At 46.3% G+C, this 24,660-nt stretch overlaps 1 protein-coding gene across 1 annotated transcript in view; it reads right to left on the bottom strand.

The window, feature by feature from the left end:
- Nucleotides 1-212: 212 nt before the first annotated feature.
- Nucleotides 213-24,660, bottom strand: part of ANTXR1 (ANTXR cell adhesion molecule 1) — a 107,272-nt gene continuing 82,824 nt past the window's right edge. Inside the window, exons 17-18 of the mRNA XM_075117554.1 lie at nucleotides 20,846-20,926; nucleotides 213-838 (exon numbers count right to left, since the gene is read on the bottom strand). Coding sequence (XP_074973655.1) covers nucleotides 566-838; nucleotides 20,846-20,926 — 354 coding nt within the window. The 3' untranslated portion in view covers nucleotides 213-565. The remainder of the gene's footprint in view (nucleotides 839-20,845; nucleotides 20,927-24,660) is intronic.

Genomic DNA, 24,660 nt, shown 5'->3' on the forward strand with positions numbered 1-24,660 from the left:
CTGTACTTGCAGACCTGCTGTTGTCATTATTTGCTTGGCAGCTGGCACGTGAGTGAGATGGGATCAGCTTTCTGTCATACCTTGAGTCTTGTACCATGAAGTTTGTGCAGTTGTCTCCAGGTAGCTAGCTGGGATGTCTGCACTTGGAAGAGTCTTTTGCAGTCCTTCCCTGGGGAGAATTGCCTTTCCGAAGAGCTTACTCTAGTTACTAATTCTTTTTTTTCAATGTATCCTGGAATCACCGTGGTAAGGCACAGAGAAGTGTCGGGGACAAAGAGGGGGGAGACCCTGGCTGAAATGGAACTCAAGTTATTTGCCTTGTTCTTGCAGTCTCTTGGCTTTTCTTGCTTCGATAGTTTGGTGGCACTGACGCACAAGGGATTTTAAAAATAAAAGAAAACTAAAGGAGAAAGATGACTACTGAGTCGTTTGTTCTGTTGTCACCCATTTCAAAAACGGTCCGGCTTCCTCTACCCCCCCACCCCCCCGGAAGATGGATGTGATACAGTACTGCTGAAAAAGCCTCTCGAACGCTTGTGGAAGAGACGGGAGCAAGGCCGACCCCCTAGACTGTTGGGCGAGGTGGGGGCCGAGATGGAGGGGGGGCCCGGTTGGGTGGTGGGGCTTGGGGCGGTGGGGGGAGTGGGGGGAGTGTGGAGGACGGGGATGGGGTGTGGGGTGTGGGTGAGCTGGGTGGAGGGGGGGTATAGATCGGAGCCGGGGGCGGGGGGTTGTAGATGGGTGCTGGAGGTGGAGAGGATGGAGGGTATGCGTTGTTGAGCGGGTATTTGGGTGGGGCCTCTGTGTTCTTCACTCTGGTGAAATTGATGCAACGGCCCTAAAACGAAAGAGAACAAAACGGAAAAGCACAGTTACTGATCGAATAATGGCATCGCAGCGGAGACACCTTCCTGGCTGTGCGCAAATCTGACGTCGGTTTAAGGATTCCTGGGCATGCCACTCTGTTCCCTTGCTTCCTCAGAGACGGATGTTGTGAAAGCAAGTCCTGTACTGAGCAACCAAGGGGTTAAACCCTAACAACAGCTTTTGTAGTGAAGGAGGATGATATCCGCTCATACTGTTTTCTGACCCCAGGATCTTTAAAGAGACCATTGAGTACTTCAAGTCATAGTGAAGCTGCAAGAGCTGGCAAGAGCCTTTCCTGTTCTCCAGAGCTGGTGTCTGAGTCAGTGCACGACCCATGGTCCCTGCCTCCACAGATGCCTCTTCCTGGACCTCAGTCTTAAACTCCCAACAGCACGAAATCTTGACTTGGCAACTTCGGAGCCTCTCTCTCCTTCAAATACCTGGCATTTGTGTCCTATTTCTAATCATTTACTGACCAGGCAAAAGGGAAGATTTGTTTAACTTAGACACTTTCTTGCTCAGAATTTTTCCTGAAATACAGCCATTCTTCATTACGATGTCTTGATATTCTAGTGCTCTTGAGAAGCCAACAAACTGCTTTTCTCACTCTTTGGTGCTAAGTTACAGTTTGTTTTACATTTTTAAACAAAACCTTTGCCCTCCGAGCTGTTCTTTTTTTTTTTTTTCTCCTAAGTTCCACCTGCGCAAGATCCCACTGTAAATACTCAAATGTCATAATCAGCACTATTGTATTATGGATTCATTCTTTCAGATATGAAATCATCCAAAAAGGCACTAGAGGATTTCTGAGTCCATACTTTGTTTTTGGATTTGTGAGCGTGAGCTTATTTTCTGTTTCCCTCTTTTCTCTCCCAAAGTAAATGTTTTTCCTGGTGAAAAAATGCCAAACGGAGCATTGAGCCCATGCAGGCTGGAGGAGGTCTGTTGGGGTAACAACATCAGCCATTTGGAATCCTCTGCACATCTCTGTATCTTCTCCCTGCCATACCCAGCCTACGGGCAAATGCCCTGCAGAAGAGGGACCCACAGTGAAGTAAGGGAGATGCTGGTAGAAAGGCAGAAGGGTGCTGGAGAAGGATTTGACAGGGATGAGAGGAGCTGGCGTGGAAGGGGCTGACACATAAAACGATACAGACAGCTCGTCTCCAAGTGCTCTGCCAGTTATATCATCATGCTCTGTGGATATGAAGAAACATCTGCCTGAGCCTTAGCCGTTCAGCAGAGGAAAGTGGATTCCTTGCTGAAGCGATGAAGTATGCAGAGCAGCCCACAGCTGAATGCAGGCTGTCTTGTGCAAGCAAAGGTCGTTTAAGGAAAACAAAGATTTCACAGTGCCTTGAGCTGCATCAAGTTCAAGTTAAGAGCATCATCTCAGGGCTGCTCTGAGCGGGGTGGCAGCTGAAGCCCCTCTGTATGGCTCAGCCCCGGCCTTCTGTCGGCAGGAAGAACCCCTGGCTTCAACTCAGGCTCTCCTCGAAGGAGTCAGGCTCCGGGGCAGAGCAGAGACCCACTTAATGGTCATGAATATGCCCATGGTAATGCCCCTCCTTGAGGATTAATGGTCTCTCAGTTAAGGCTTGTCCTTACAGCACGACAACATAGAGGGGAAAGGGGAGGAGAGGGTTGGCCACTGCTGCGTACTCTGCGCCACCGCTGGCATCTGTGCGCTGGGGAGATGTCCTCCAGCCCTTGCACAGGACAAAATGCCAATACAAAATGAAGGCCAGAGCGGGCAACGGCCCTGACCTGCTCACTCCGCAGCATCCCAGCATCTCTGTGCTGACCAAAAAAGGGCACCACCTGAGAGGCAGAAGAAAGCCTGAAATAAGCACACGGCTATCTCATCTCAGAGCATCCCTCCTGTTTGCTCTTTGTGGGCTGGTGTATCTGCTTTAACATTGTTTTAATGCACTTTTCTGTGATTTTAAGTAAATATTGTGGGGCAGGCCTGCTGAGTTAATGGAAGTCTGAGCCTGAGATTAACCAATTCTACTCGGAAAAAAAATCCAACATGAGAATGTTTTCCTCCTTCTAGTTCCACATCTCCTGCACTGCAGCTTTAGTAGTTTCAGGCTATTACTTGCCCTAGATTTGTTTTCTTTATTTATGTTGAGAATAAAATAAACCCGAACAAAAAGCAGCAATCCAGGAATCCCAGCCAGAGAACAAAAAGTTGCAATTGCTTTCCTGTGGAGAGATAGCCTGTCTGGATGCTCCAGGGGTGAGGTTATGGTGCTGCTGATCCAAATGGAACTGAGCACCACCCTAAGAGCATTCAAGAGGACGCAGTGAGGCTCAGAAATCTTTGGGTTTGGGGCTTGAGGACTAAAAGCCATCTAGTACTCACGGCAATGCCCAAGGCACGGTCCAAAAGGGTGCATCCTGGGCACTGCCAAAGGTTTGACCCCTTATTGATGAAAACTGGCTTGGATAGACCAGCAGTGCCACTATCATAACAAAGGTGCCAGTGATTCATACCAATGTACAGCTGCGCTACGTTTACACCAGTTTTTGTAGTCAGTTACGACCTAGTGAGCCTGTGTTCATGATATACTGCTTATACCCATGACTAATGATACCTCTTTCTCCAGTAATAGGGTTGCTTTGGAATTAGAGAGCTCTTTTTTTCAAACGTGATTAAGTTTCCACTATCCTTGAAAAACATGCTTTAACACAGGACATGCCCTCCAGTTTGAACAAGTAGTTGGACTGGAGTCTGAGCATAAGCCGTTCAGACGCAGGCCAGAGAACAGCCAGCACGGGAGTACAGACAGCAGAGCCAGACTTGACCCAGGGCTAGCACAGCATGTAGCTGGACTCATCAGACACCTCTTCCCCATTCCTGTGTGCATTACGCTGCTCTGACTTCAGAGTTCAAACCTTCTTCCCCTTAAAACAGGACAGAGTGTGCCTTTTCTCTGCTTAAGCATGCCATTCCCTATCTCCTCCTGTTTCCTTTGCTGCCGGGGTCAGCTGCTCTGCAGCGAACTGGCAGTGACCTGTTTGGCAACACTTTCTACTACTGTGCAGCGGATAATTCTGCAGGGCATCCAACATGCGTGAAGGGCAGATCCGCAGTTCAGGCTTTCTCCTCCTTTCATGTGAACTGACAAATGAAGGGAGTTCTTGCGTTTCATTGCTTGACATTCCTCTCACCCATGCAGATGGGGGGGAGAATGCCAGGTAGGAGTTTTCAGTCCAGATGGACTGAGACGGACTTTGGCAGCTACACTGCCTCAGAGGAGATGGAGAAGCCAACATCTCCTAGGGGAAGAGAATTGTCAGATTGAATGACAAGGAGATATCCTGGAAACGGATTACTGTGACATTGCACATGAGAGGCAGAAAATGTTTTACTAGTGTCCTGGGTACAAATGCAAAGCAGACCCAGGAGGGAGAGAGCTACTTTAACCCAAAAGCTGGATGTTAAACTGGGTTCTCATCTTGTATCTAGCAATACGATAACAGAGACAAAAGTGCTGAGGTTGTGCTAGCCAGAGTGTGACCGCAAAGAAGTAATCCTAGAGCTCCGGAAGACACAGCTTTCTCTGAAATGCGTGGCAAGAGATGTGTTTTCCCACCTGCACTTACCAGAAGGGGTCCCTGATTCACAGCTGGGCTTTGTACCATGCAATTGCAATAGAAAAATAAAACACCAGCATCATCGACCTACTCCATAGTTCAGTGCTGTTTTATCTGGAAAACTGTCTGGATGAAGATCAAGTTGGCTGGCTATTCACCCATCCATTCAGGCTTTTACAGGGCTCTCCATTGCCAGCACAGTTCAGTTCATCCCACAGATAACAGAAGTTGGTGTGAACGTTAACAAACCCTCTAAATAAATGGGCCCAAACACCTACTTCAGCCTTGGGATCTGGAGGCAAAACCAGAGTGGGCGTCTGAGGTACTAGAGGTAAGAGCAATGCAGGATCTCTCTACAATCAGTGGAAACATAAGGACCTTCACGACTGTGATTTTAGGAGAGTCTCAATGGCCACAAGTCAGCAGCCCCTCTTGGTTATCCACCAAGGTTTATCACCTCATTTAGGTGTCCAAGTTTAGATGGGGTAATTGTGGAAGATGGTGGCAGAACACCCAGGAGGCAAGAAAGGAACCCATTTCCACTAAATGCTGCTTTGCATCCTTAAACAGAAGTCACCTTTCATCCCAGGAGAAAAAACTCCTTACCCAGATTATACCACAGATTTGAGAATAAGGAGCCAATTCGATTAGTCTTTCTAGCAGGGACACAGTAGTTGGAGACACAGAATGTATGAATGTAGGGAACAGGCTGTATATTAAAAGGCTGCTGTGTTGAACGCCTTGGCTAGGTTTTATTTCCCTTCCTGCAGCCACAGCGCTTCAGGGGGGAGAGTCACAGCTGTGCCTCAGAAGAGACAATTGAAGCAATATGGAGACATTATTAGATCTGAAATCTAGTGGAATCAGCAAAATCAGTGAGGGCAATTCACTCCCGCATTTTATGTTGTTTTTCTAGAGAGTACTGCTTGCAGGCATATGCATAATGAATTCTGCTTGGAGTGGCCTTGCTCTTTCACCTTCACAGCTAATTATCTTAGGGATGAAGGCAGGCAGCATTGCCTTTAGGACAAAAAAGCGCTCAGCTGCGGGAGGCTGGTCTCCTCTGACCACGGGCCTCACCCTGCGAGTGCTTTGCATGCAGAGTGCTGTAGGGTTGCACCCTTGATCCAAGCTTTTCCTTTTGTTCTTCACATCTGGTTGACTGAGGAGTGCTGCCAGGGTTGAAAGAGAAGGGTGGGATGTGGGGTGAGGGGGACGTTGGGCTGCTGAGGTCGTAGCACAGGGTGGTGGTTGCTGAGCACTCAAGAGAGGGAGCTGGAACACTTGTGTCTTGGACGGGGATCTGGCAATCAGAGGCGCAAAGAGCAGCCGATGCCTCGGTCAAGCTGTGGCATTTCCTAGGAACGCCGCAGCCTTGTCCAAGCCATTTCCCACCTCCTCCTGCCTCTCATTCTGCTTTCCTCTGAGTCTGGAAACTGACTGGGAGAGGGACTGTCACTTAGAGCACAGTGTGCAATGGCCTGCACAGAGACAGCGACTGGGATTCGGCATGTTGAATCCAGCTGCAGGGAGGATGGACCTTTCTCTTGGGACACCGCAGTATTTCTTTTTTCTCTAACCAGCTAGCTCTCCGGCCCCCTCACAGCAGGACCCAAACTGGGAGGAAGCTTTTTTCTTTGTTGCATTTCAGCCCTGCTTTCAGCGGTTCCAGCTGTCCAGGGTGAGGCTCACACACAGCACAGCGGAAAGGTAATTTAGGAAAGGGAAGCTGGTCCCAGAGCAGGGGCATACCATCCACAGTACTGAAAAGATATCTCTTTAACAGAGGAAGATGGAGCACATTTTTCTGAAGTGAAGATGAAAAATGTTTCTGTTTCTCTTGGTTTCCTATCAAGCTGGAATTAATACCTGGAAAAAAATCAACATTTTAAGATCATAAAACACTGGGACTGGCTTCTGAGCTCCTGGATTTAAAAAGAGGCACTGGAAAAGATATGATCCTTAATGTTGTTTTGTATGGATCGTTAGTAATTCAAACTTTCCATAAACAATATCCTGGTCTACCCTTTTGTTATGAGAAAGGGGAGAGAGAGATAAAAAGAAATATAGAAATGAGAAAGAGAAAGGAAGAGAAAAAGGAATAGCAGGAGAGAGAGAAAAAAATGTAAAAATTAACCTGTGATTTAGTACCTGATTCTGAATCCAGCACGGACAAAAACTTGTAGGAGATACTGGTGAAATGAGTAACAGGCAAACATTAAATATATTAAATAAATGTCAGAGTTACCACTAGTGTCTGCAAAGAGATGATTTACTAAACTGTAGCTACTTTAAAAGCAAAGCACATACAAGGATGAGAGAAACGAATGCTAAATTGTCCAAGCCAAAGCCTCCGTCCCAGGGATCCCGGGTGCTCGATTTGAACTCAGTCCAGGCATGAAACTTCCACAAACATCTGTGAGGGTGATGAGTGGGGAGAGAAGGAGGAATACGGAGTGGAGAGTCACAGTGGATCCCATAGCAGCTCTGAGCCCCACGGGAGAGGAAGGCGGTAACTGGCAGTTTGCCTGTCCGCAGCCTGCAAGAGCCAAACGGCACGGACAGCTCATGCTGCCCCTCCTGTGGCTACGGAGAAAAACTGCCTATAGCCACTGTGGTGTGGGTCCCCTCTTGTGAAAGGGTGCTTCACATAGGGTACTTCAGGAAGCCTCTCTGCAAAAATGCATCCCTTTGTGCCTGGACAAGGGCGAGAATAATTGATACCTGCTTTGCACCAACATTTATCATTTGGGAACGGCATTGGTCAGGGGGCTCTTGCGCTCCCAGGGGGTTTTGATGCTCTGAACCACCATCAAGATAACCCCAAATACCAGGTGGCTTCTGCTACGTGGTAGGATTCTACAAGCTTGAAATATCCCTGCTTGCACGACCTGAGCTGGCAGCGTGCTGCCTTTTAAATCACATAAGGGTGTCTGGAGACAGTTTTAGGAAAGTGTTAACTAGCTTCTGGGCTTTGTTAGTCAGCCTCTCTCAGGGAGATCAGTCTGTGTTGACTATGCTTGGTCATGCCAGGAAACACTGCCTCCTGCAGCAAGCACGCTAATTTACAGCTACCTCTGTATCTCTTAGTCACCAAACAACTATTAAAACGGTCTCATTCCGTGATAAAACATCACCGCAACAAAACCATTCCCATCTGTGCCTCATTACTAAATACAGAGCCTTGAACTCAGCGTTGCTCATAAAACCTACCATTCCCAAGGCATTCCTGCCACCTTGGCCACTCAATAAATATTAATTTGGAAGCTTGACCTATTTTCTCCCAAAATTAAGAGGAAGACTTCCATTGATAAGATCTTCACTCCAACAGGGTTTTAGTAACCTGGTCTCTTATTGCAGAGGAAGCACTGAAAACTATGGACCATTATGGTTTACCTTAAAAGACGTTATGAAAAGTACTGCAGAGTGATAAAGTTTGGAGCAAGATCCAGAGTTTTCTGGCAGGTCTCATACCATGCTAGATTTGACTGACTCCCAGCAACAGAGTGGTACAAAATAGTGTTTCCTTCTGAAGCCAGTAAGGATTTACCCCAAATGAGAATGATTATCAAAAATAGCGACAAGTGATCTTACACATGGCCACTGAGCTCTATATCAGAGGCAGCTTCCTACACTGCCGACAAACACCCTGTCTAAATGCAGAAGGAAAAAGGAAGCAGAAAAACTACCTAACTTTCTTCGATGCCTTGATATGGTTTAGTGTATTCAGATGTTAAAGCAGTGGTTCTGTTCAAGCAACCCAAAAGTAGCATACACTGAAGAACAGAGGAAACTAAACACCATGAAGTACTGCAACCTTTGCAGATCTTTCACAGAATTTGAGATAATTAAGAGCTTATTTAGAGTATCGGCTCACAGTCGTGTTGGCTTATGATTCAAGCTCTCGTCCCCTACGTATCTAGCAGCACGTACCTGAGGGCCCCACCGTACAAGGAGTGGTCCTGCCCATTCAACCTCCAGTTGAAATCTTACTCACAAGCTCACTCACGACTTCTTGTCTGTGCCTGGCTCTTCAGACCTTCTGCAACCCAGATAACACCCATTGCTCTGTCAGCCTCTGGTTCTTGATATCTGTAACTACATAATGCAGGACCGAACCAGCTAGGGAACCTACTGCAAAGAAAACATTCAGAGCAAACTCCTACAAAAAGTGAAACAAGATGATACAGGCTTCTACCTTGCCAAATTCAAGCGTGGGAATGAGCTTAATAGCCTCAATCCTTGGCTCGTGCCAGAGTTCAGGAACGTGGCTCTTTCAGTGATGAGTGGGCATTTGTATGTCAGCAAACAGGCCTGATTACTTTTGCAGGAGCTAGTTTTGGCTTATTTACGCTGTGGGATGGGTGTCATTTCCAGGAAGATCTGGTCATTCTTCCCATTGTCTTTCTGGAAAGAGGTAGCTAGTCTCGGAGTAATGCTGAGTGACATATCAAAGACACTGTCTCACACAGGATTGTAATCTTTCGTCTGGAGGTTGAATAACAAAGCCTGCTGTGTATGAGAAAAAGCAAGAAAAATCCAAATGAAAAATGAAACACTCTTTTGGCAGTGATAACTGGGACAACTAATCAAGGGCAGTGGTAAACATCCCCCTGGAGAGGAAGAAAGAGCCTGCAGGATCTTGCAGCCTGTGGAAATCAGTGATCTGGGGAGGGTCTCTCTGGGTGCAGTTTGGCTTTGGGTAAAGAAGACGGCATGGTTCTGGACAGGATCTTCCACAATGTGAATGTGAGAAGAACACGACTCAATGGCTGTTTTCACGCTACATGACTCAGAAAAATTACCCTGTGCAGGGCAGTGCTAATGGCTTGAGGAAATGGGAATTACTGTCTGCTGAATATCGTCCTACCAGTATCTAGTGAGAAATAGTTCCCATCCCTGCAATCCCTGCTTGCTAGATTTGCCTTGGCTCCTGAGGCAGATCTCCAACTGTCAATGTTAAAGGCATAACCTTGTAACTCTGCCTAGGGGAAATTTTGCCCTGGATCGAGATATGACTGGGATGCTCCCCTTTATGAGCTGGATACTCCCTGCTTCAGAAACAGAGGCCCGGCAGTTCGAGAGCCAGCTCTGTGCTTTGTTTTTACAGCAACGATCGGGCTGCTTTGCAGTAGAGCTGCAAGCTGATGAGCAGATCACCAGGCTTTTGGCTTTGGAGCTCTTAGTTCCAGGAAAAAGAGCTAATGTTTAGGTTAACTTTTCCATGGCTGTTAATGGAAAACCACACAGCAATAGTATGTACGGAAAGGTTACAATTTTGTTCTCAAGCTCTGCAGCCTGTCAACAGAAACCTGCTAGCTTAGACTTAATGACGGGTTAAACAACAGCTCCTTATTAGCACCTGTGCAGAAAGGCACATCTGCAGAAAGAATCATCAAGCAAGTAGCAACACAGCAACCTATATGTGTGTGACCTGGGAGTCCACACTCCCAGGTTTTATTCTTAGGTCTGAAACGGGAACCTGGTCTAGTGTTTATAGCAGGGGAATTTGAAATCATATCTCCTAGTTTCTGTTCTTTGTTTCAGGAGAAGGTTTCTATTAATGAGACACTGAAACAGCATGGTGTGAAATCAGACAATGACCTTGAATCTGAATTCCCTCATCTCTAAAATAGACTCCTGATTCAAAATAAGTGAGGACTCAGGGGGCTTTCCAGGATGATAGATTCTGCTCGTGCGCTTTGTGACATTAACAGTTAAGCAGTAGTACCCAGCCTTCCCCATATTACCATTCCTCTTGGCTACTCTACAACGAAACGGATTTCATGACTTTTAGTGAGCTCACTGGAGGTTTGTGTGGCAGAATTTGCTCCTCAGTTTCCAATTATGAACAAGTAATTACAGTTTTGGGGATGTTTTCATCGGATTTGTGCACTCCAAGCAAAGGCCCAGGCTGCCACATTCCTTCTGTATTTTTCTATATAGCTCTAATAACGCAGCCGTAAGTTAAAAACAGTATTTCTGTGCGCCAGCAATACGTAATGGGCTTTACAGTTCCTCAGGAACCTGCTAACGGCTGAGTTTATTGCAAGTGCCTAATGGCTGACGACCAATCACTGGTGATAACGTTGAAATAAGTTGCCTTTGTGCTCCCTGTGGTCTGTAAGTCACTGGTGGTATGGGGTGGGACGTAGGCCACGATTTATTAAGTATAGGTGCCTACTTCTTGCAGGGACATATGGAAACGGGTTCTTCATTACCAGTAGAGTCCTGCACTCCTCTCTGAAAGAGCCTGGGCTTTGTGCATCCACTTGCCCCGGGTGAGGGGTGGCACACACAGCACAGTACCTGCAGGTTTCAGAGGGACACGAGTTACAGCAGAGGTAAGAGGGAGAGCTGAAGCCCTGGCAGCAGGAGTGTTACACAAAGCAGCACAAGCCCAGCTGGAGTTCCACTACCACCCGCACAGGGCGGTTGCTGCCCTGCCACGTGCTACCATCTTTCTTTATGGCTCTTCTGAAATACCACTTACGTGTTTGGAATTTGTATGTGTATTAACTAAAATGGATCAGGAAGCCGGGCCCTGCAGTTATTAGGACTTACACATGTGTAATGCCAGGACGACATGAGGCTCTAATGCCACCAATGTTATGCTTCAACCTGGCTGTTGTGCGACACACCGATATGGTGTGAGCCGCTCTACCGACTGTCCCACCCTTAGATCCACTGTGCCTTTGTCTTCACAGCTTCCACCCTAAATCTTCAATCTGACACCAATTGGTCTTTTTGCACTTCGCACAGGATATTTGCCCAGGGTCCTGCAGGTACCACGTGCTTTCACATCCTGGATGGGGACCTGACCAGGGAAAGCCAAGGATTGAATTAAACTGTAGTTTGTCATCCCTTTCCATGCCCTGGACTACAGGTGAAGCATCTGCTGTCAGTGTTTTTGTTTCTGGGTGGCTTTGCAAGTCCTGAGGGCCCTCTGATCGCTAATGTAAGTCCTAGGGTTCCCCGCACAAGTTCTCAGTGCAGATGGTCCCAGACACAGTCCAAATTTTTCAGCTGGGGCTGCTGCTTATTTTTAGGAATTTATTGCAATCCCACAGGAAACAATGACCTCGCATCCCCATAAGGATAAGGACAGTAAGTCCAGCCCACTGCTGGAAGCTGCATGAGGGAAACACAACACAAATGCAACATCAACATTCACTCAGCATAAACATGCATGGGAGACATGGGTTTTCTAGACATCTGTCACAAGGTGATTCTCCCTGCATCAAAATCCTACTCTTACTGATACAGGAGTTTCACTTCCTATGTTTCTACTGATTTCTAAGAACCTAAACAAATTTGCAATGTTTTCTGTGAAAATTTACATACCCAGCCACTTTTCTGCATCTGATCTCCTGGATTCTGCAGTTCTACCACCACAGCACAGCTTTATAATCATTGCACTGCTCCAGGAAGGGTTTTACTCCAATAGTTATTTCATTCACCCCACAGCTGCAGAACTACTCACTCCATGCAGAGGAAAGTTTGAACTATGCTGTTCCATTGGCTTGTTTTGCCTTCTGCTCTTTAAAACAAACTAGGAACCCCTTTTGTTTCTCAGCTCATTTTACTGAAGGCTGCCCTTTCCATGAGCCCCACGTAGGAATATCCTCCGAGCAGAGAGCCCGCCCAGTCTCTCACTGCTCTGGAAATCTCAAGTCAATGCTTAAGTAGGGTAACTTCTTGCCTCAGTTCAAATCACACTTTACAGTAGAGCTCAGCACTTGTGATGGTTTCAGTGCCGTACTAAAATCTGGACAAACCCCATTTCGTACGGTTTCTCAGAGGAGCAAAATGTCGTTGCGTGCTTGGGGTTAGGGAGGATGAGAGGGGAAGAGGAACTGGTGTGGAAACACAAGCACCTGCCTTTGTATCAAGAGGGGAAGTAGTGCCGAGTTAGATGGAGAAACCCACACCACCATCTAAGTGCTTGCACCTAGACACCTGGCAAACTCAAATATATTCTGCAAGTTTTGCACAGCCAGAGACACCTGACGGTCTAATTCCCCGTCCCACTGATCCAGAAGAGGTCTGCTGTGACCCAGCAAGGGCTTTGCACTCTCTCCCCCCCTACAGCCCGGCCTCCAGAGGCAGTGGCTCCAGGCTCTAACACTGGTGCACACATGCGTGCACACACGTGTTCGGTTTCGGCTGGAACTCTGCACTGCTCCTTCTTTGGAAGCTGCATGGGAGATGCACTGAGGGAGAATGAACTAGCAGAAGTTGCTCCTTGTGTTTAAAGGAAGATTTGAACTACTTTAGCAGATTATTCCAGCTGGCGTTGTAGATGCACTGTTCAGCATTCAGATAAATTAGTACTGCCACATTGCCTCAGTGTTTCTCACTGTATCTCTCTATCTTTGCTCTTGCCCCTTGCCTCAAACAAGGCTGAGATTCTGGTTTTATCTTACACCTGCGCAGCACCTGACACAATGGGTTTGATTTAAGCTGATGCCTGGAGCATATGAATACACCACTGCAACGAAGAAGGAGCAAGGCCCCAGGCTGTGGCAGCACTGTCCCTCTCTCTTCAGTTTAGATTTCATTTCCTTCCATTTCAACTCTGTGTGGGCAGTGAGAGACCACCAGTTATTTCCCAGGTAGGTCTTTGCAAGCACACAGCTTTCTCCACAAGACAGGGAAAGTCATGGAAAGGAGACTTTGTTTTTGGAGAGTTTGAATTTGCCAGATATAAAGAGACACTCACATTCCTCAAATGACACAGCAGCCAGTGCTAATCTCTTCTGTGAAACACCCAATTATGTGCAGCAGATTAAACACTTTTCAGGTCTTTCAGAGCATAAGAACGGCAGAGAAGAAGGAAATTTTCTGTAACGCGGTAATGATTCAGGCTGCTTTTTTCTTCCTCTGCATTTTTTAGACACGATGATGGTTGCCCACTCAGCTAGGAGCGCTCAGGAGGGCTGTCCCAAGAACTGAGAATCTTGGTTTGCTGAAACAGGTCAGCTCCTGACACAGGTGCCAAAGATGATCTGTGGACAGACTTGGCAAAGCCAGCTACCAGCTCCCGCCAAGTTTCGTCTTGTAACACCTCAGCTTGCAACAGAAAAACAAATCCTGTAAGAAATACTGCCAGACTTCTACTTTAAAATACCTGAGCATCACACAGATCTAAAATGTACAGACCAGAATCTCCAAACCATGAACCTCTGTACTATCACCATCATGTTGTAACCACATGAACCCACAGGCCACCGTGCAAACCTCTACACATACCTGCAAATACAGCTGGCCCTGCCCACAGCCGGGGCTGTTGCTAACCCTTTGAACTTATTACTGAGTTCCAGCCTTCTTTTCACAAATGCTTTGGGAGAGAAAATCTGTTGGATTAGCTTCTTTTAGAAGACAGCAAAAGCCTCTGAGAAATGGAAGTAGCTTAGTCAAGGACATTCTGTGTGTCAGTGCAGAGACTGGAGCGACTCTAGGCTTCGCCCCCCAGTCCGGTGCCCAAACCTCAGATCCCCCTGCTGCCATATGAGACTAGCCCACAAACCTCGAGCTCAGTTGGACATCTTAGATCTAGAATTGTGATAGCAGGATGCAAATTAAAAGAGCTACCCATGTCTAGGCTTAAGACTTTGAGGCCATTGCTGGCTGGGGACAGCTCTTTGCTGTCCCGTTGCACGGCTGGTAGAGGTAGGGCCCCAGTCAGCAGCACTGGAGCACGTGCTCCAGTGATTCTCCAGAAATGCAGTGGGACTTCACATGCAGGAACACGTCCTTGCTTTGCAGGATTGGGCCCTTCACAAAAACCACTCATTTGGGATGAATGGCTGATCTAATCCGGAGTGGTCATCTGAACTCCTTAGGCTGCACAAAACATTCACAGCGAAGCCTGAAACCGAGTTAATTGAGGTTTTTCTCCACATTTATACCCATCTACATCTATATTTACCTATACAAACACAAAATGCAATGCAATAAAAATGTAAAATATAATTTGCTCCCAGATTGGGATGTTCCTGGCCAAGTCTGAGCTTGAAACACATTTTAATAATCTCCCCATAAATTCCTGACAGAACAATGTTTATCAAGGAAATGCAACTAGCACTTTGAAGAGACACTAATTATTTGGATCCTGTGCTTAGTGAGCAATTTGCACATATATGCATTCCATTACTCCATGATAAAAGCAATGAAGTTTTCTAATATATATATATTTTTTTTTACATCACCCCTATCTGATGATGTTTCAAATGTAAAAATAACCTCATTAATGCTGACAAGAATGCAAACCTAGTCTCTCGAAAATGTGAGAAGACCACAGGAATCCCATGTGACTCTGACTTCCTTGCCTTATTGGAAACATCTGTGTCTGCTGGTAACCTCAGACCATTTCCAGGTTTGACTCCAAAAAAAGAATTTCACAACCTCTTTGTGCATCTCAGCCTCTGTGGGTGCACTTCAAAACAGGTCCTGAACATCCCTCTCTTCTTTTGCTTTGGGATAAAAGATGCATTTTTAAAAGCCTTCTGCAAACCAGACCAAAGTTTGCTTTGTGATTGCCCTTGCAAATGCAGACAGGCACAGGGCCAGTTGCAGACACGATGAGCAGGACCTGTTGCTGATATCGAAAGCCGTAGCTTTCTCAGAGCTATAGCGGTCAGAGCCAGGTAAGCCTCTGGCTCAGGCTGCTGCCACGCTATGGGCAGGCATCCTTTCTGGCAGTTCTCCTTGAATTGTTCTCAGCTCTCTGTTGTCCAGGCACATCTAACCCTGTATGCAGCACTTCCTAGTCAGTTGTTTCTCTATCTGTACCTTTTGCAGCGAAGAAACAGTCCCAGTACAAGGCATTTCAACCTTGATTAAAGGGTTCAGGGCATGAACAGCCAACAGGCAAAGAGAAGGGATTGTCTGAGGTCACACAGAGGAGGAGGACTGGAACCTAAGCTTCAGCCCCCACGTTATCCACTGCAATGTATATAAATTGCAAATCTAGCCTTGAACCAATGTCTTGTTACAGACTAATGTGAACTTCAGGGTAGGGGCCGTCTGTCTTGACAATCTGTGTGGTACCTTGGAAGCTGCGTGGGCTCCAGCAGATAAACAGTAACAAACAGTCAACGCAGTGTTTGAAGCTGAATCCACATTTCATTCTACGCAAGCAGTCTTTTTGAACAGCTCAGCTAATGTGCTGGCGGTGGATAAAGTAACTGATTATAGCAAGGGATTGCTTATATATGAAAATGATGTAACCCTGGGATTAAGTCCAATTCCTTTTCAGGTTCCAAAGCAAACAGAGATGCCTTTCAGTTATTTTTCTTCTGGCTTCACTTTTTTATGTTGACCAGTGGGTGAATTAAGTTGCCATTTGACAGCACCAAGAGTCTGAAATCTGCCTCCTTCTTTTCTTCAGGAAAGAGAAGGAAGGAGGTACAAATTTCTTTCAGAAAAGCTCCTCCTTGCAGCTTTTAGGACTATCATATGGTCAAAGGCTCCTATCTGTGAATTTTAGGCTCCTCTTTACTAGACATAAATTTTGACTGGAAGTTTTCAGATATTCACCTAGTCTGAGAACGCACCATGTGGTGGGGTTTTAACCTGGTGGCTCCGTTTGAAGCTGCTGGTTACTGTAGGACGCTTTGCTAATCACTGGTTCTCTCATTCCCAGGGCATGCCCATGCTGTAAAGACTGCTACGGCTGGCAGTTTGTACGTAGCTGGCAGCACGGGCATGCTAGTTTGCTGCTAGGTAACTCTGAAGTATATATTCATCTTGTGTCCTGAAGTCTACACTGAGCGGCTGCACAGTGTGATTGAAACTGAGCTAGTTAGTCTGAAACCCCTCTGGGTGACGGCCAGGTAGACAAACCAGAGCGTCCAGCCCAGCCTCCATGGCCTAGCATTCCTGCAGAGGCCCTGGGGGAAGAGTGATCCCAGAATCCCAGAATCCCAGGTTGGAAGGGACCTCAGGGATCATCTAGTCCAACCTTTCTAGGAAGAGCACAGTCTAGACAAGATGGCCCAGCACCCTGTCCAGACGACTCTTGAAGGTGGATTTGCAGGGGGTAGAACATGCAGGGACAGGATTTTGGGACAAAAGGGGCACAAACATCCCCCCGCACCCCAGAAAAAGGGCCAGGGGACACCCTCCCAGGAGGGATGGGAGGCCGGGTCCCCTGTGGCACAGCAGATAGCATGCACCGCAGCACCCTGTGAAAGGATGGCATCGGGATGAAGTTAGGCAGTCAGGAAAAAGCTGGAAAGCTGAAGCTGCCCTGCCTTGCAAAGCAACACCTCAGAGCCCTGCATCCAACTGCCTGAAGCTTCCCCTCTTCTGCAACTGGCAAGGCTGTGTTTACACCAGTGCATCAGGGCTGAAGTTTCGAATCATCTGTGCCTCCACTTTAAAACCACTCGACTGGCTTGGAGTTGTCAGTACCAGCTCTGACGGGCCCCCTTTGCTGACAAGCTGGCCAGAACGCTCCTTTACCTACGCTTCCCAGTAGAACAGGATCAAATCTGAATTTGCCAGTGGACAGCTGTGAAAGCCCACAGACTTGCTGCTCAAAATTTTGCAACCTGGTGAGGACCAAGTCTGCCCGTGCTGTGCCCCTGTTGCACGCTGCCTGGTCCGAAGGAGCTATTTAGAATCACATGGAGAGGCCACAGGAATTTATAGCCAAGCTCACCGCTGCCAAAACGGCTCTTACAGCTCTACCCTGATGGCGAATCTTTAGTGCTGGCGAACCCTGCCCCAGAAACACATGGCTGGGAGAGCACCTAGGTGTCTGTGTGTGGATGTGCAGCGCTGCCTGGGTGTGAATGTCCTCCACAGTGCTGTCCTTCAGCATCTCCTGCACTAGGAACATCTAAACCTGTTGGATAGAGCCAGCTGGCCTCAGTCTGTATGTCAGGTCGAGGAGGTGACGCGCCATAGCTCAGAGCAGTGTGTCAAAAGACATCTTCCTCACGCTAGCTGTCAGCCATACTGTATGATCAGCAGCATTCCTGGTGTGTGACCAGGTGTATAAATGTGCCTGCTAAGTGACTCGGTGCATCCAGGTATCCATCACGAAAGTGGTCCTGTCTTTGGACAGCAAAGGGTTGAAACGCTGTTGCTGTGAGTGTTGTTGCAAGCTGGAGGGATGCCAAGAACTATGTCCCAGCTTGGATGAAGGAAATGATGAACAGATTATTAAATTTATATTATCAAACATCCATTTCAGAGGAAGGGCTGTGTTTATAAGTAATCCAGAGGCCCTCTCATTGTGATAGTGGTGAAAAGTCTCCGACCTAATGGCAGGGATTGTATCCAAGCTCATCAAAACCAGCCCTGACTTCCCGGGCGGAGGTTTCTGGCCACACAGCTGTTCGCACGGGTAGAAATTTCCCATCATTTCAGTGCAGCACGTCTGATCCTTTTCTTTTGCAACACTGTCCTACAGACACAGGTTTTGTTTCAAACAAGATTTGCTGTGGAATTGTTCCTTTTCCTTGATATTTTTTCTTGCAAGGAAAGCAAACTGTTCACGCCGACTCAGGACTATTGGCATTGAAGGCACTGACAGCTGCAGTCAGCACTGGCAGATGTTCCCACGCTGCCGTCCCCATCAATTCAGCACTGACCTTCCCAGCGGATTTCCAATTACACCAACACAGTAATGTGTTTTATGAGCTAATATTTGATGTTTGCTGATTTGGGAGAAGCCACTAGACTTAAAGTAGCCTGAATCATGCTGCCTTTGTATCCTAAGGTTTGGGCACGCATTTAAATTTCTCTTAGAAGAACAGTGGCACAGAGCAGAATAGAAGGACTTGGCAGGGATCAGATAGGGCTTTGAGTCTCCTTATTTTGTGCAGTGCAAATTTTGCTACTATTTTTGTAATGTTTTGCTTTTCTTTTTGACTGATTTATCTCCCAAGGCACAGCTGTAGATTGTGGCAGGTTCACTTAACAGCAATATTGCCTCATCCCTTGCACGAAGCCTCGCAATGTTGTAAAGCCAACCTTCCTAACACCCAGCTCTAGTAAAATCACCTTCCACATCTACAAAGGAGGAAGTGAGGTACGACAGACTAGCATCCAAATTATGGGAAATGTCTATAGCAACATGGGAGATGACTCAGAAACTGGAAAGCTGAAGCCAGTGCTTGGAAGCTACATTCTTCTCCCTACTTTAAATCTGAAGTATGGAAACAAAACCCCCGCATATTTGCTGAGTAGGGGAGGGGAAAATCCTGCCTAATTCTGCCATTTCAGCTGTGTAAACTAATGAAAGTGTTTTTAGTGTTTTACAGTGACTTCTCATATTGGTTTTGCCTGTACTGTTGGGGGTGACATCACCTGGTAGTTATGTCACTACTGTAGAGGGATAAACATAAACTGCTCACTTCAGTCTGAAAGTGATTAAAAACACTGAGAGGGTCACACATGGTTATTCAAAGACGACAAACAGGCTCAAAGTTTTGTTTACATGAAGGAAAACAAATGTTCTAAGAGCAGTCTGGCCTCACAGAAAGTCCAAGAAGAACTTCGTATCTACAGAGGGAAGTGCCCAAACATTTGCAGGAGTCAGCTGGAGACAAACAGGTATTTTAGCAGCTATAAGCCTGGGTGCGTTTTCAGCCAGCTTCTCTTTCACACTAAATTATACTTGCACCCAAGTCAGAGATCCTTCATAGCACCACGGAATCATAAAGAGCTTAAGACTCTTTGAGGCTGGATCATATGACACCTCTTTGGGCTAATTCTGCTGTTGCTTATGCTGGCAGGACACAGAACTGCATGTTGAAGAGATACTTCAGCAGAAAGGGATGGAGCCTGCTGACAGTTGCTCTAATATAAATTGCTGTTAACAGTATCAGCTTCAGTTAAACTGCTCTGGATTTTCCCCAGCATAAATGGAAGTGGCATTTTTCATGTAAATAATCTTAGCTTGCCAAGCCAAAAAAAGTTATTCACAGAACAGGCATTCCTCAAGCCCTGATTTCTGAGGGAAAATTGCCAGGCATTAGCAATCTGTATGTTATGAACTTTTCTCCCAGAAATTAGTATGAAGATATTTTAGCAAATCTTCCCCCTGAAGGAACAAAGAATTAAACCTTTTTATTCACAGAAGTTCACTGTTCCTGTATCCAGTGGAAAGCCTTACAGGGAGCCAAATGTTACAGAACTGTAACCCTCCACCGAAAAATTAAATTGTTGTTTCATGTGCAGTTGCGTTTCTTGAAGCCTTCACAGTGCTACAGTTACTTACACTTTAGGCCAAATCTATTCCTGAAGCAACTCCAAGCTCTCTTGTTGATTTATGTCAGAGGTGTGTAAACTGAGTGCATAAGGCATTAATGTCACTGACAGTTTTCACCGTGAGGTGAATATGGACAGGGGCTCAGAGAGACACCAAATCTCCACCCTTGGAGGTATTAAAAATTGTATTGGGAACAGCCCTAGGCAACTGGGTGTAACCACCTAAATTGCAAGGAGTTAGGGGGTATCTTATGGCTACCACAGGGATTTCAATTCACCTGTGTTGTGTACCTTGAACACACACTAAATTTGCAAAGCTCAGGTGCAGCTCCCGTGCTCCCTTCCCAGCTGAGTGTCCCTGCGTGTCTGCTGGGAGCTGAACACCCCACGTCAGTGTGTGCTGGCCGCTTCAGCGCCCAGCTAGGTACCTCTAGAGGTAGCCTGGGACAACTGTCCTGGAATTATTTAGGAAGCACCCAGACATTTAATTCTGCTGAAAAGGAGGAGATTAGTACCTTGGGGATGAAAGGTAGCTGTCATAATATCCTGCTGTCATAGGCTGTATCATGCCTGTAGAGTGACATTAGTCCGTTCTCTTCAGTAGCTTCTGTTTCCACCCATAAGCACACAGGAATGTATAGAAATTTGCACGAACCCAGCCTTTGCTAGAAATATATGGGAATACTTCCTCCCTCTCACACAACAGTCGAAACCTCATTCTGGAAATTTTGCTTTGTAAAAGTGCTGGTGAAGTTTAAATTTACGCAGCAAAATATGGTTTTGTATGTTCAAGGTTTTATTCCAGAATGTAAGATTTTAATGAATGACATTATGCATAAATATTCCTTACTATTCATTAGAATTACTTACGTAATTAATCAAAACCAGCTATATTATCTAAGAGCAAGACTGTGCTGGGCTCTTCGATGGGTATTTCTGTCACTGCACCTGGACAGTTTTCATACTTGAAACTGAACCAGTCAAACTGCATGAACTGCAGCTGCAAACAAAGCTGACGGACGTGACTGAAGTTTTGTTTCTATGATGCCACGAGTATCTGCCTTCAGTCCCACACGTAAAGGCAGTCAGAAGCTTTAGAGGGATTTTATTTTTCCCTAGCTGTAAAAAAAAACGTTTTGAGGCACAGTACCTTGTCTCCTGGCTGTGGGCGCATCACAGATACGCGGTCGTAACCTTTCCGCAGCAAGACCCAGAGAGCATCCAGTTTCCCCTGCAATCAAAAGAAACACAGTGTTATCTTCTGTGCAAGGGCGAGTGCGCTGTACAAAGTACAGCGCAGGGCCAACGCAGCTGAGACCTACACATTTTTTACTTAATCATTTCCTGTGCTTGTACAAGATGCCGGAGGGCCACGTTTTCTCTCACAGAAGCTTGCACTGAGCTTGCTGCAAGTGCAAAAGAAGAGGCTTTCAGATGAGCAATAAGCAGATACATCTGACAGCCAACGGTACCCATGTGTCTAGCCTTTTCGTATTCTGAAAGTCTCCACAGGTAGTAAGTGACTTAGACTCAGCCCCTCCTGGGCTGAGAGAGTCTAACACCTACTCAGCTCCTGACATCATTGCTAGCAAAATGCTAAATCAATGCAGAAAGTGATCAGGTGAATTTATGAGATGCACTTCCTACCTATGCTGCTTCCTCCCCTGGCTGGCTGAGTGGCTTGCCTCTAGCTCTAGGTGACCACTGTGACACATTAGAAGTAATTTTGATTTATATCTCAAAACAATCTGCTGGGGAGAACTGACTGAAAAACTGTCTCTCCACACAGCCGAGTCAGCCGAGTCACAGCCAGGCTCTATGTAACGACCCACTTAATCGTTCATGTGAGCTACATGTGAGCAAAAGAGCGTCAGGTTACTGGGTCTCACACAAGCTCCCCAGTCCCACCCCGTATGTCAAGTAATATTTGCATCTTTCCAAGCAATAGCACACACAGAATCTTTCAAAGTCATCCATTCCTCTGAGCTCAGCATCAGCTGCCCTACAGATGCCACCCTCAACACATGGCACTGGATTTGTCAAACTGTTCACCTCTCCTGCCCAAACACACAAGTGCGTGCACGCACAGACCTAGAGGACTTTTGCTGAAAACCCAAAGTGTTGGAAACTCTTGTGACAGAAAGTTTGGCTGAGATGTGGGGTCGGACCCTCCCTGCCGTTCCTGCAACGCTCCTCTGCAATGCAGGCAAAGCATTCGTTCCTGATTGAAATTCAGCAGCGACACAAGACGCCAAGCCTGCAGTTATTTTCCAAATGAGCTGAACAAGGCCAGAAGGAGCACCACAGGGCTCTGCCATGTAGAAATATCCACCGAATCATCTGCTGCTAAAGGATTCCCTGTTACACCCCCATTCTAACAGGCCAGGGTTTCACCTTCCAAATGGGAGCTCTGCAGAAGGGTTTACACGAGTGCAGCATGTTGACTGGCTTGGTGGAAGGCTACAGACGTATTACAGGCTAAAGATTAATTTATCAAACTCTCTTCACAGTAACTTCATTTGCCCCTTGGTCTGTTAAGTGCACAATACACAGAGATTTGTAAAAATTTCTTGAAAGGGTTAACAACAAACTATTTGTTAAGCTTTCCATTAGTATTGTTCTGAATACTACAAATGCCGTATCAGAGCAGGTACCATGAGGGAAGCCCTTATAATAACAGTCAATAAGCTTTATTGTATCTGCAGAGATGGAGACAAGCTACTCTGGGAATGTACAAAGTTGTTCCTCGGTACAAAACTCTTTCCTGCAGCCGAGAGGATCAAACCCAAAGACCTGACTGGACTCAGAAACTCATGAATGATTGCTACCTGTTTCCTGGAAATAAAGACTACAAAAATTTTATGACAGCAGAATAGTCACGTATAACTATCATGGGACAAAATTGATCAAATGGAAATGTAAGCTGAATATTGTAATTCAATATGTGGGAAAAGAGCAAGTAGCTTCATCAACAGTAAGGGCACTTGCTTTCCTGAGAGCTTGGGTCTCATGGCTGATAGTCAACTTCAGAGTCTGTGAAGGTGAGACCTTCCTTACAGCCAGGGCATTTATTGGGTCCTTCTTTGGCTCTGGCTTTCTGTATCTAACCGAAGACTCGATGCACTCAATGGATACTCTTCCTTTCACGGGGACATAGAGTCTTTCTCTTCCCTTTCCTAGAAACGTTTAGGGCCGTAATCCTCTTTGAGACCTGTATTCCTCAACCAGTGTGTTGAGCCAATGGTTCAAAGCTTATTTGGGAGTTGGAGGGATACAGGGGTGGAGACAGACAGACACACAGAATGACTGCATAGATCTTGTTTCCATAGGATACTGGGGAAAAGACTTCCTAAGGTGAGAGCCAGGAAAGTCTGTTATTCTCAAAGGAAGAAGCAAGAAACTCCTCTGTCAGACTCTCCTGCATTTGGACAGCACAACTCTTAGACCTGAGGGAAGCCACCCCTGTCTATCCCAATCTATCTTCCCCCCTACATCGGAGCTGGTTGAAGCTCTTGATCTCCTGTGCCCTCTGACAAATTAAGAAATAAGTAGCTTTTTCTTCCATTTCTCCTTTAGGAAACTAGAGGGAAAATTACAACTTTCCATGGAACAAAAATGTCCTTTTTACTCTGCAGTCCTGATTTCCAAGAGCCTACCAAGATTTCTTGAGAAAAGCCAAGTGCTCCGTCTTTGGGAGTCTGAATGGAGCTTCAGGGTCTGCCTGAGACATCTGGGTGGAAGAGAGGGAGAGTGGCTCATGGAAAGGATGATGTTGGTTGAAGAAATTAAAATGGCAATGCATTCACTTGGAAACATAAACATTTCTGTGCTCTCTAGTGGGTGGGCTGTGTCTCTGTGTCTGGGAACTCCTTTGCAATTGAAGCACAAGGTTGCTTGGAGCTAAAAAAGCTTTGGAGACAAATAAAGCTTTGAGTCCTACTAGATACAAAGTCCAGAAAGAAGCAGCAATCAGGGCAGATGACAATTGAAGGAGGGCATAGTTTCAGCCATTGCTTTAACATGAATGCATTCTGTTCCTGAATTAACGGTCTTTTCAGCACTATATTGACCCTGGTCTAGTGATACCTAGAGCACTCCTGAGACATGGTATCTGGTGGTGTCAGTTAGAGGCAGTTCTGTAAGCTGCCTATAAATCCAAGCTGCCGTGGGGCGAGGAAGCTGTGCCGTGTCAGCTTTGTAAATAGAGACAGGAGGGACAAAGGCTAGAAAATGCACCAGGGACACATGGCTTAGTAAATGCTGAAGTAGCCTCCACTTAAGAGTCACCTGAGGTTTCTTTCTGAGAGCACCAGTTGTTGCTTCAACCTCAGCCTTAAGGCAGGTCCTGCATGTGAGTTTTTGTGGATGAACAATGAGTTTAGCCTTGTCTGTGGTTCTTCCTGCACAGTTTTTTAGAAACTGATAGTGGTCCTTTTGAAGTCAAACAGATACTATAAATGCTCTGAGGAGGAGGAAGAAGGGAGAGGTAACTAGGCAGACAGGTAGATAAAAGCAGAGGCAGAAATAGCGGTAGGAGGAAAGCTGCTAATCAAACCAAAGCACACACAGCTGCGTGGCTGGCTCTAGCAGGGAGCACATCCTGAACCAAACTAAAACTAAAGGCATGGTCTTTTGCGATCCTTCGCTTGCACCTACGTTCTGTGCTGCCCCTCCCTCTGTCAGATGCACTGTGGATTTAGCAAGTTTCTTAAGAAGTTTTCAGGGTTTTCATCCTCCTTGGATTATTTGCACTGACTTTCCAAACTGTTGAAATGATATTTTAGAAGCAGGATAATCCAGTTGGTATTGTGCTAAGAAGTAACAGCAGCAAATAATAACAACAACAATAGTAACCACAGTCTGTTAAAAGTCAGTAGCCACAATTGGTAGTGAATAAACCCCTGGAGCATTTAAAAAAGCACTCTATCCACTCTCAGCTGTCTACCTGCCTTATAGACGTTACTC

Source organism: Phalacrocorax aristotelis, chromosome 24, assembly GCF_949628215.1.
Source record: "Phalacrocorax aristotelis chromosome 24, bGulAri2.1, whole genome shotgun sequence".
Taxonomy (NCBI): Eukaryota; Metazoa; Chordata; class Aves; order Suliformes; family Phalacrocoracidae; genus Phalacrocorax; species Phalacrocorax aristotelis.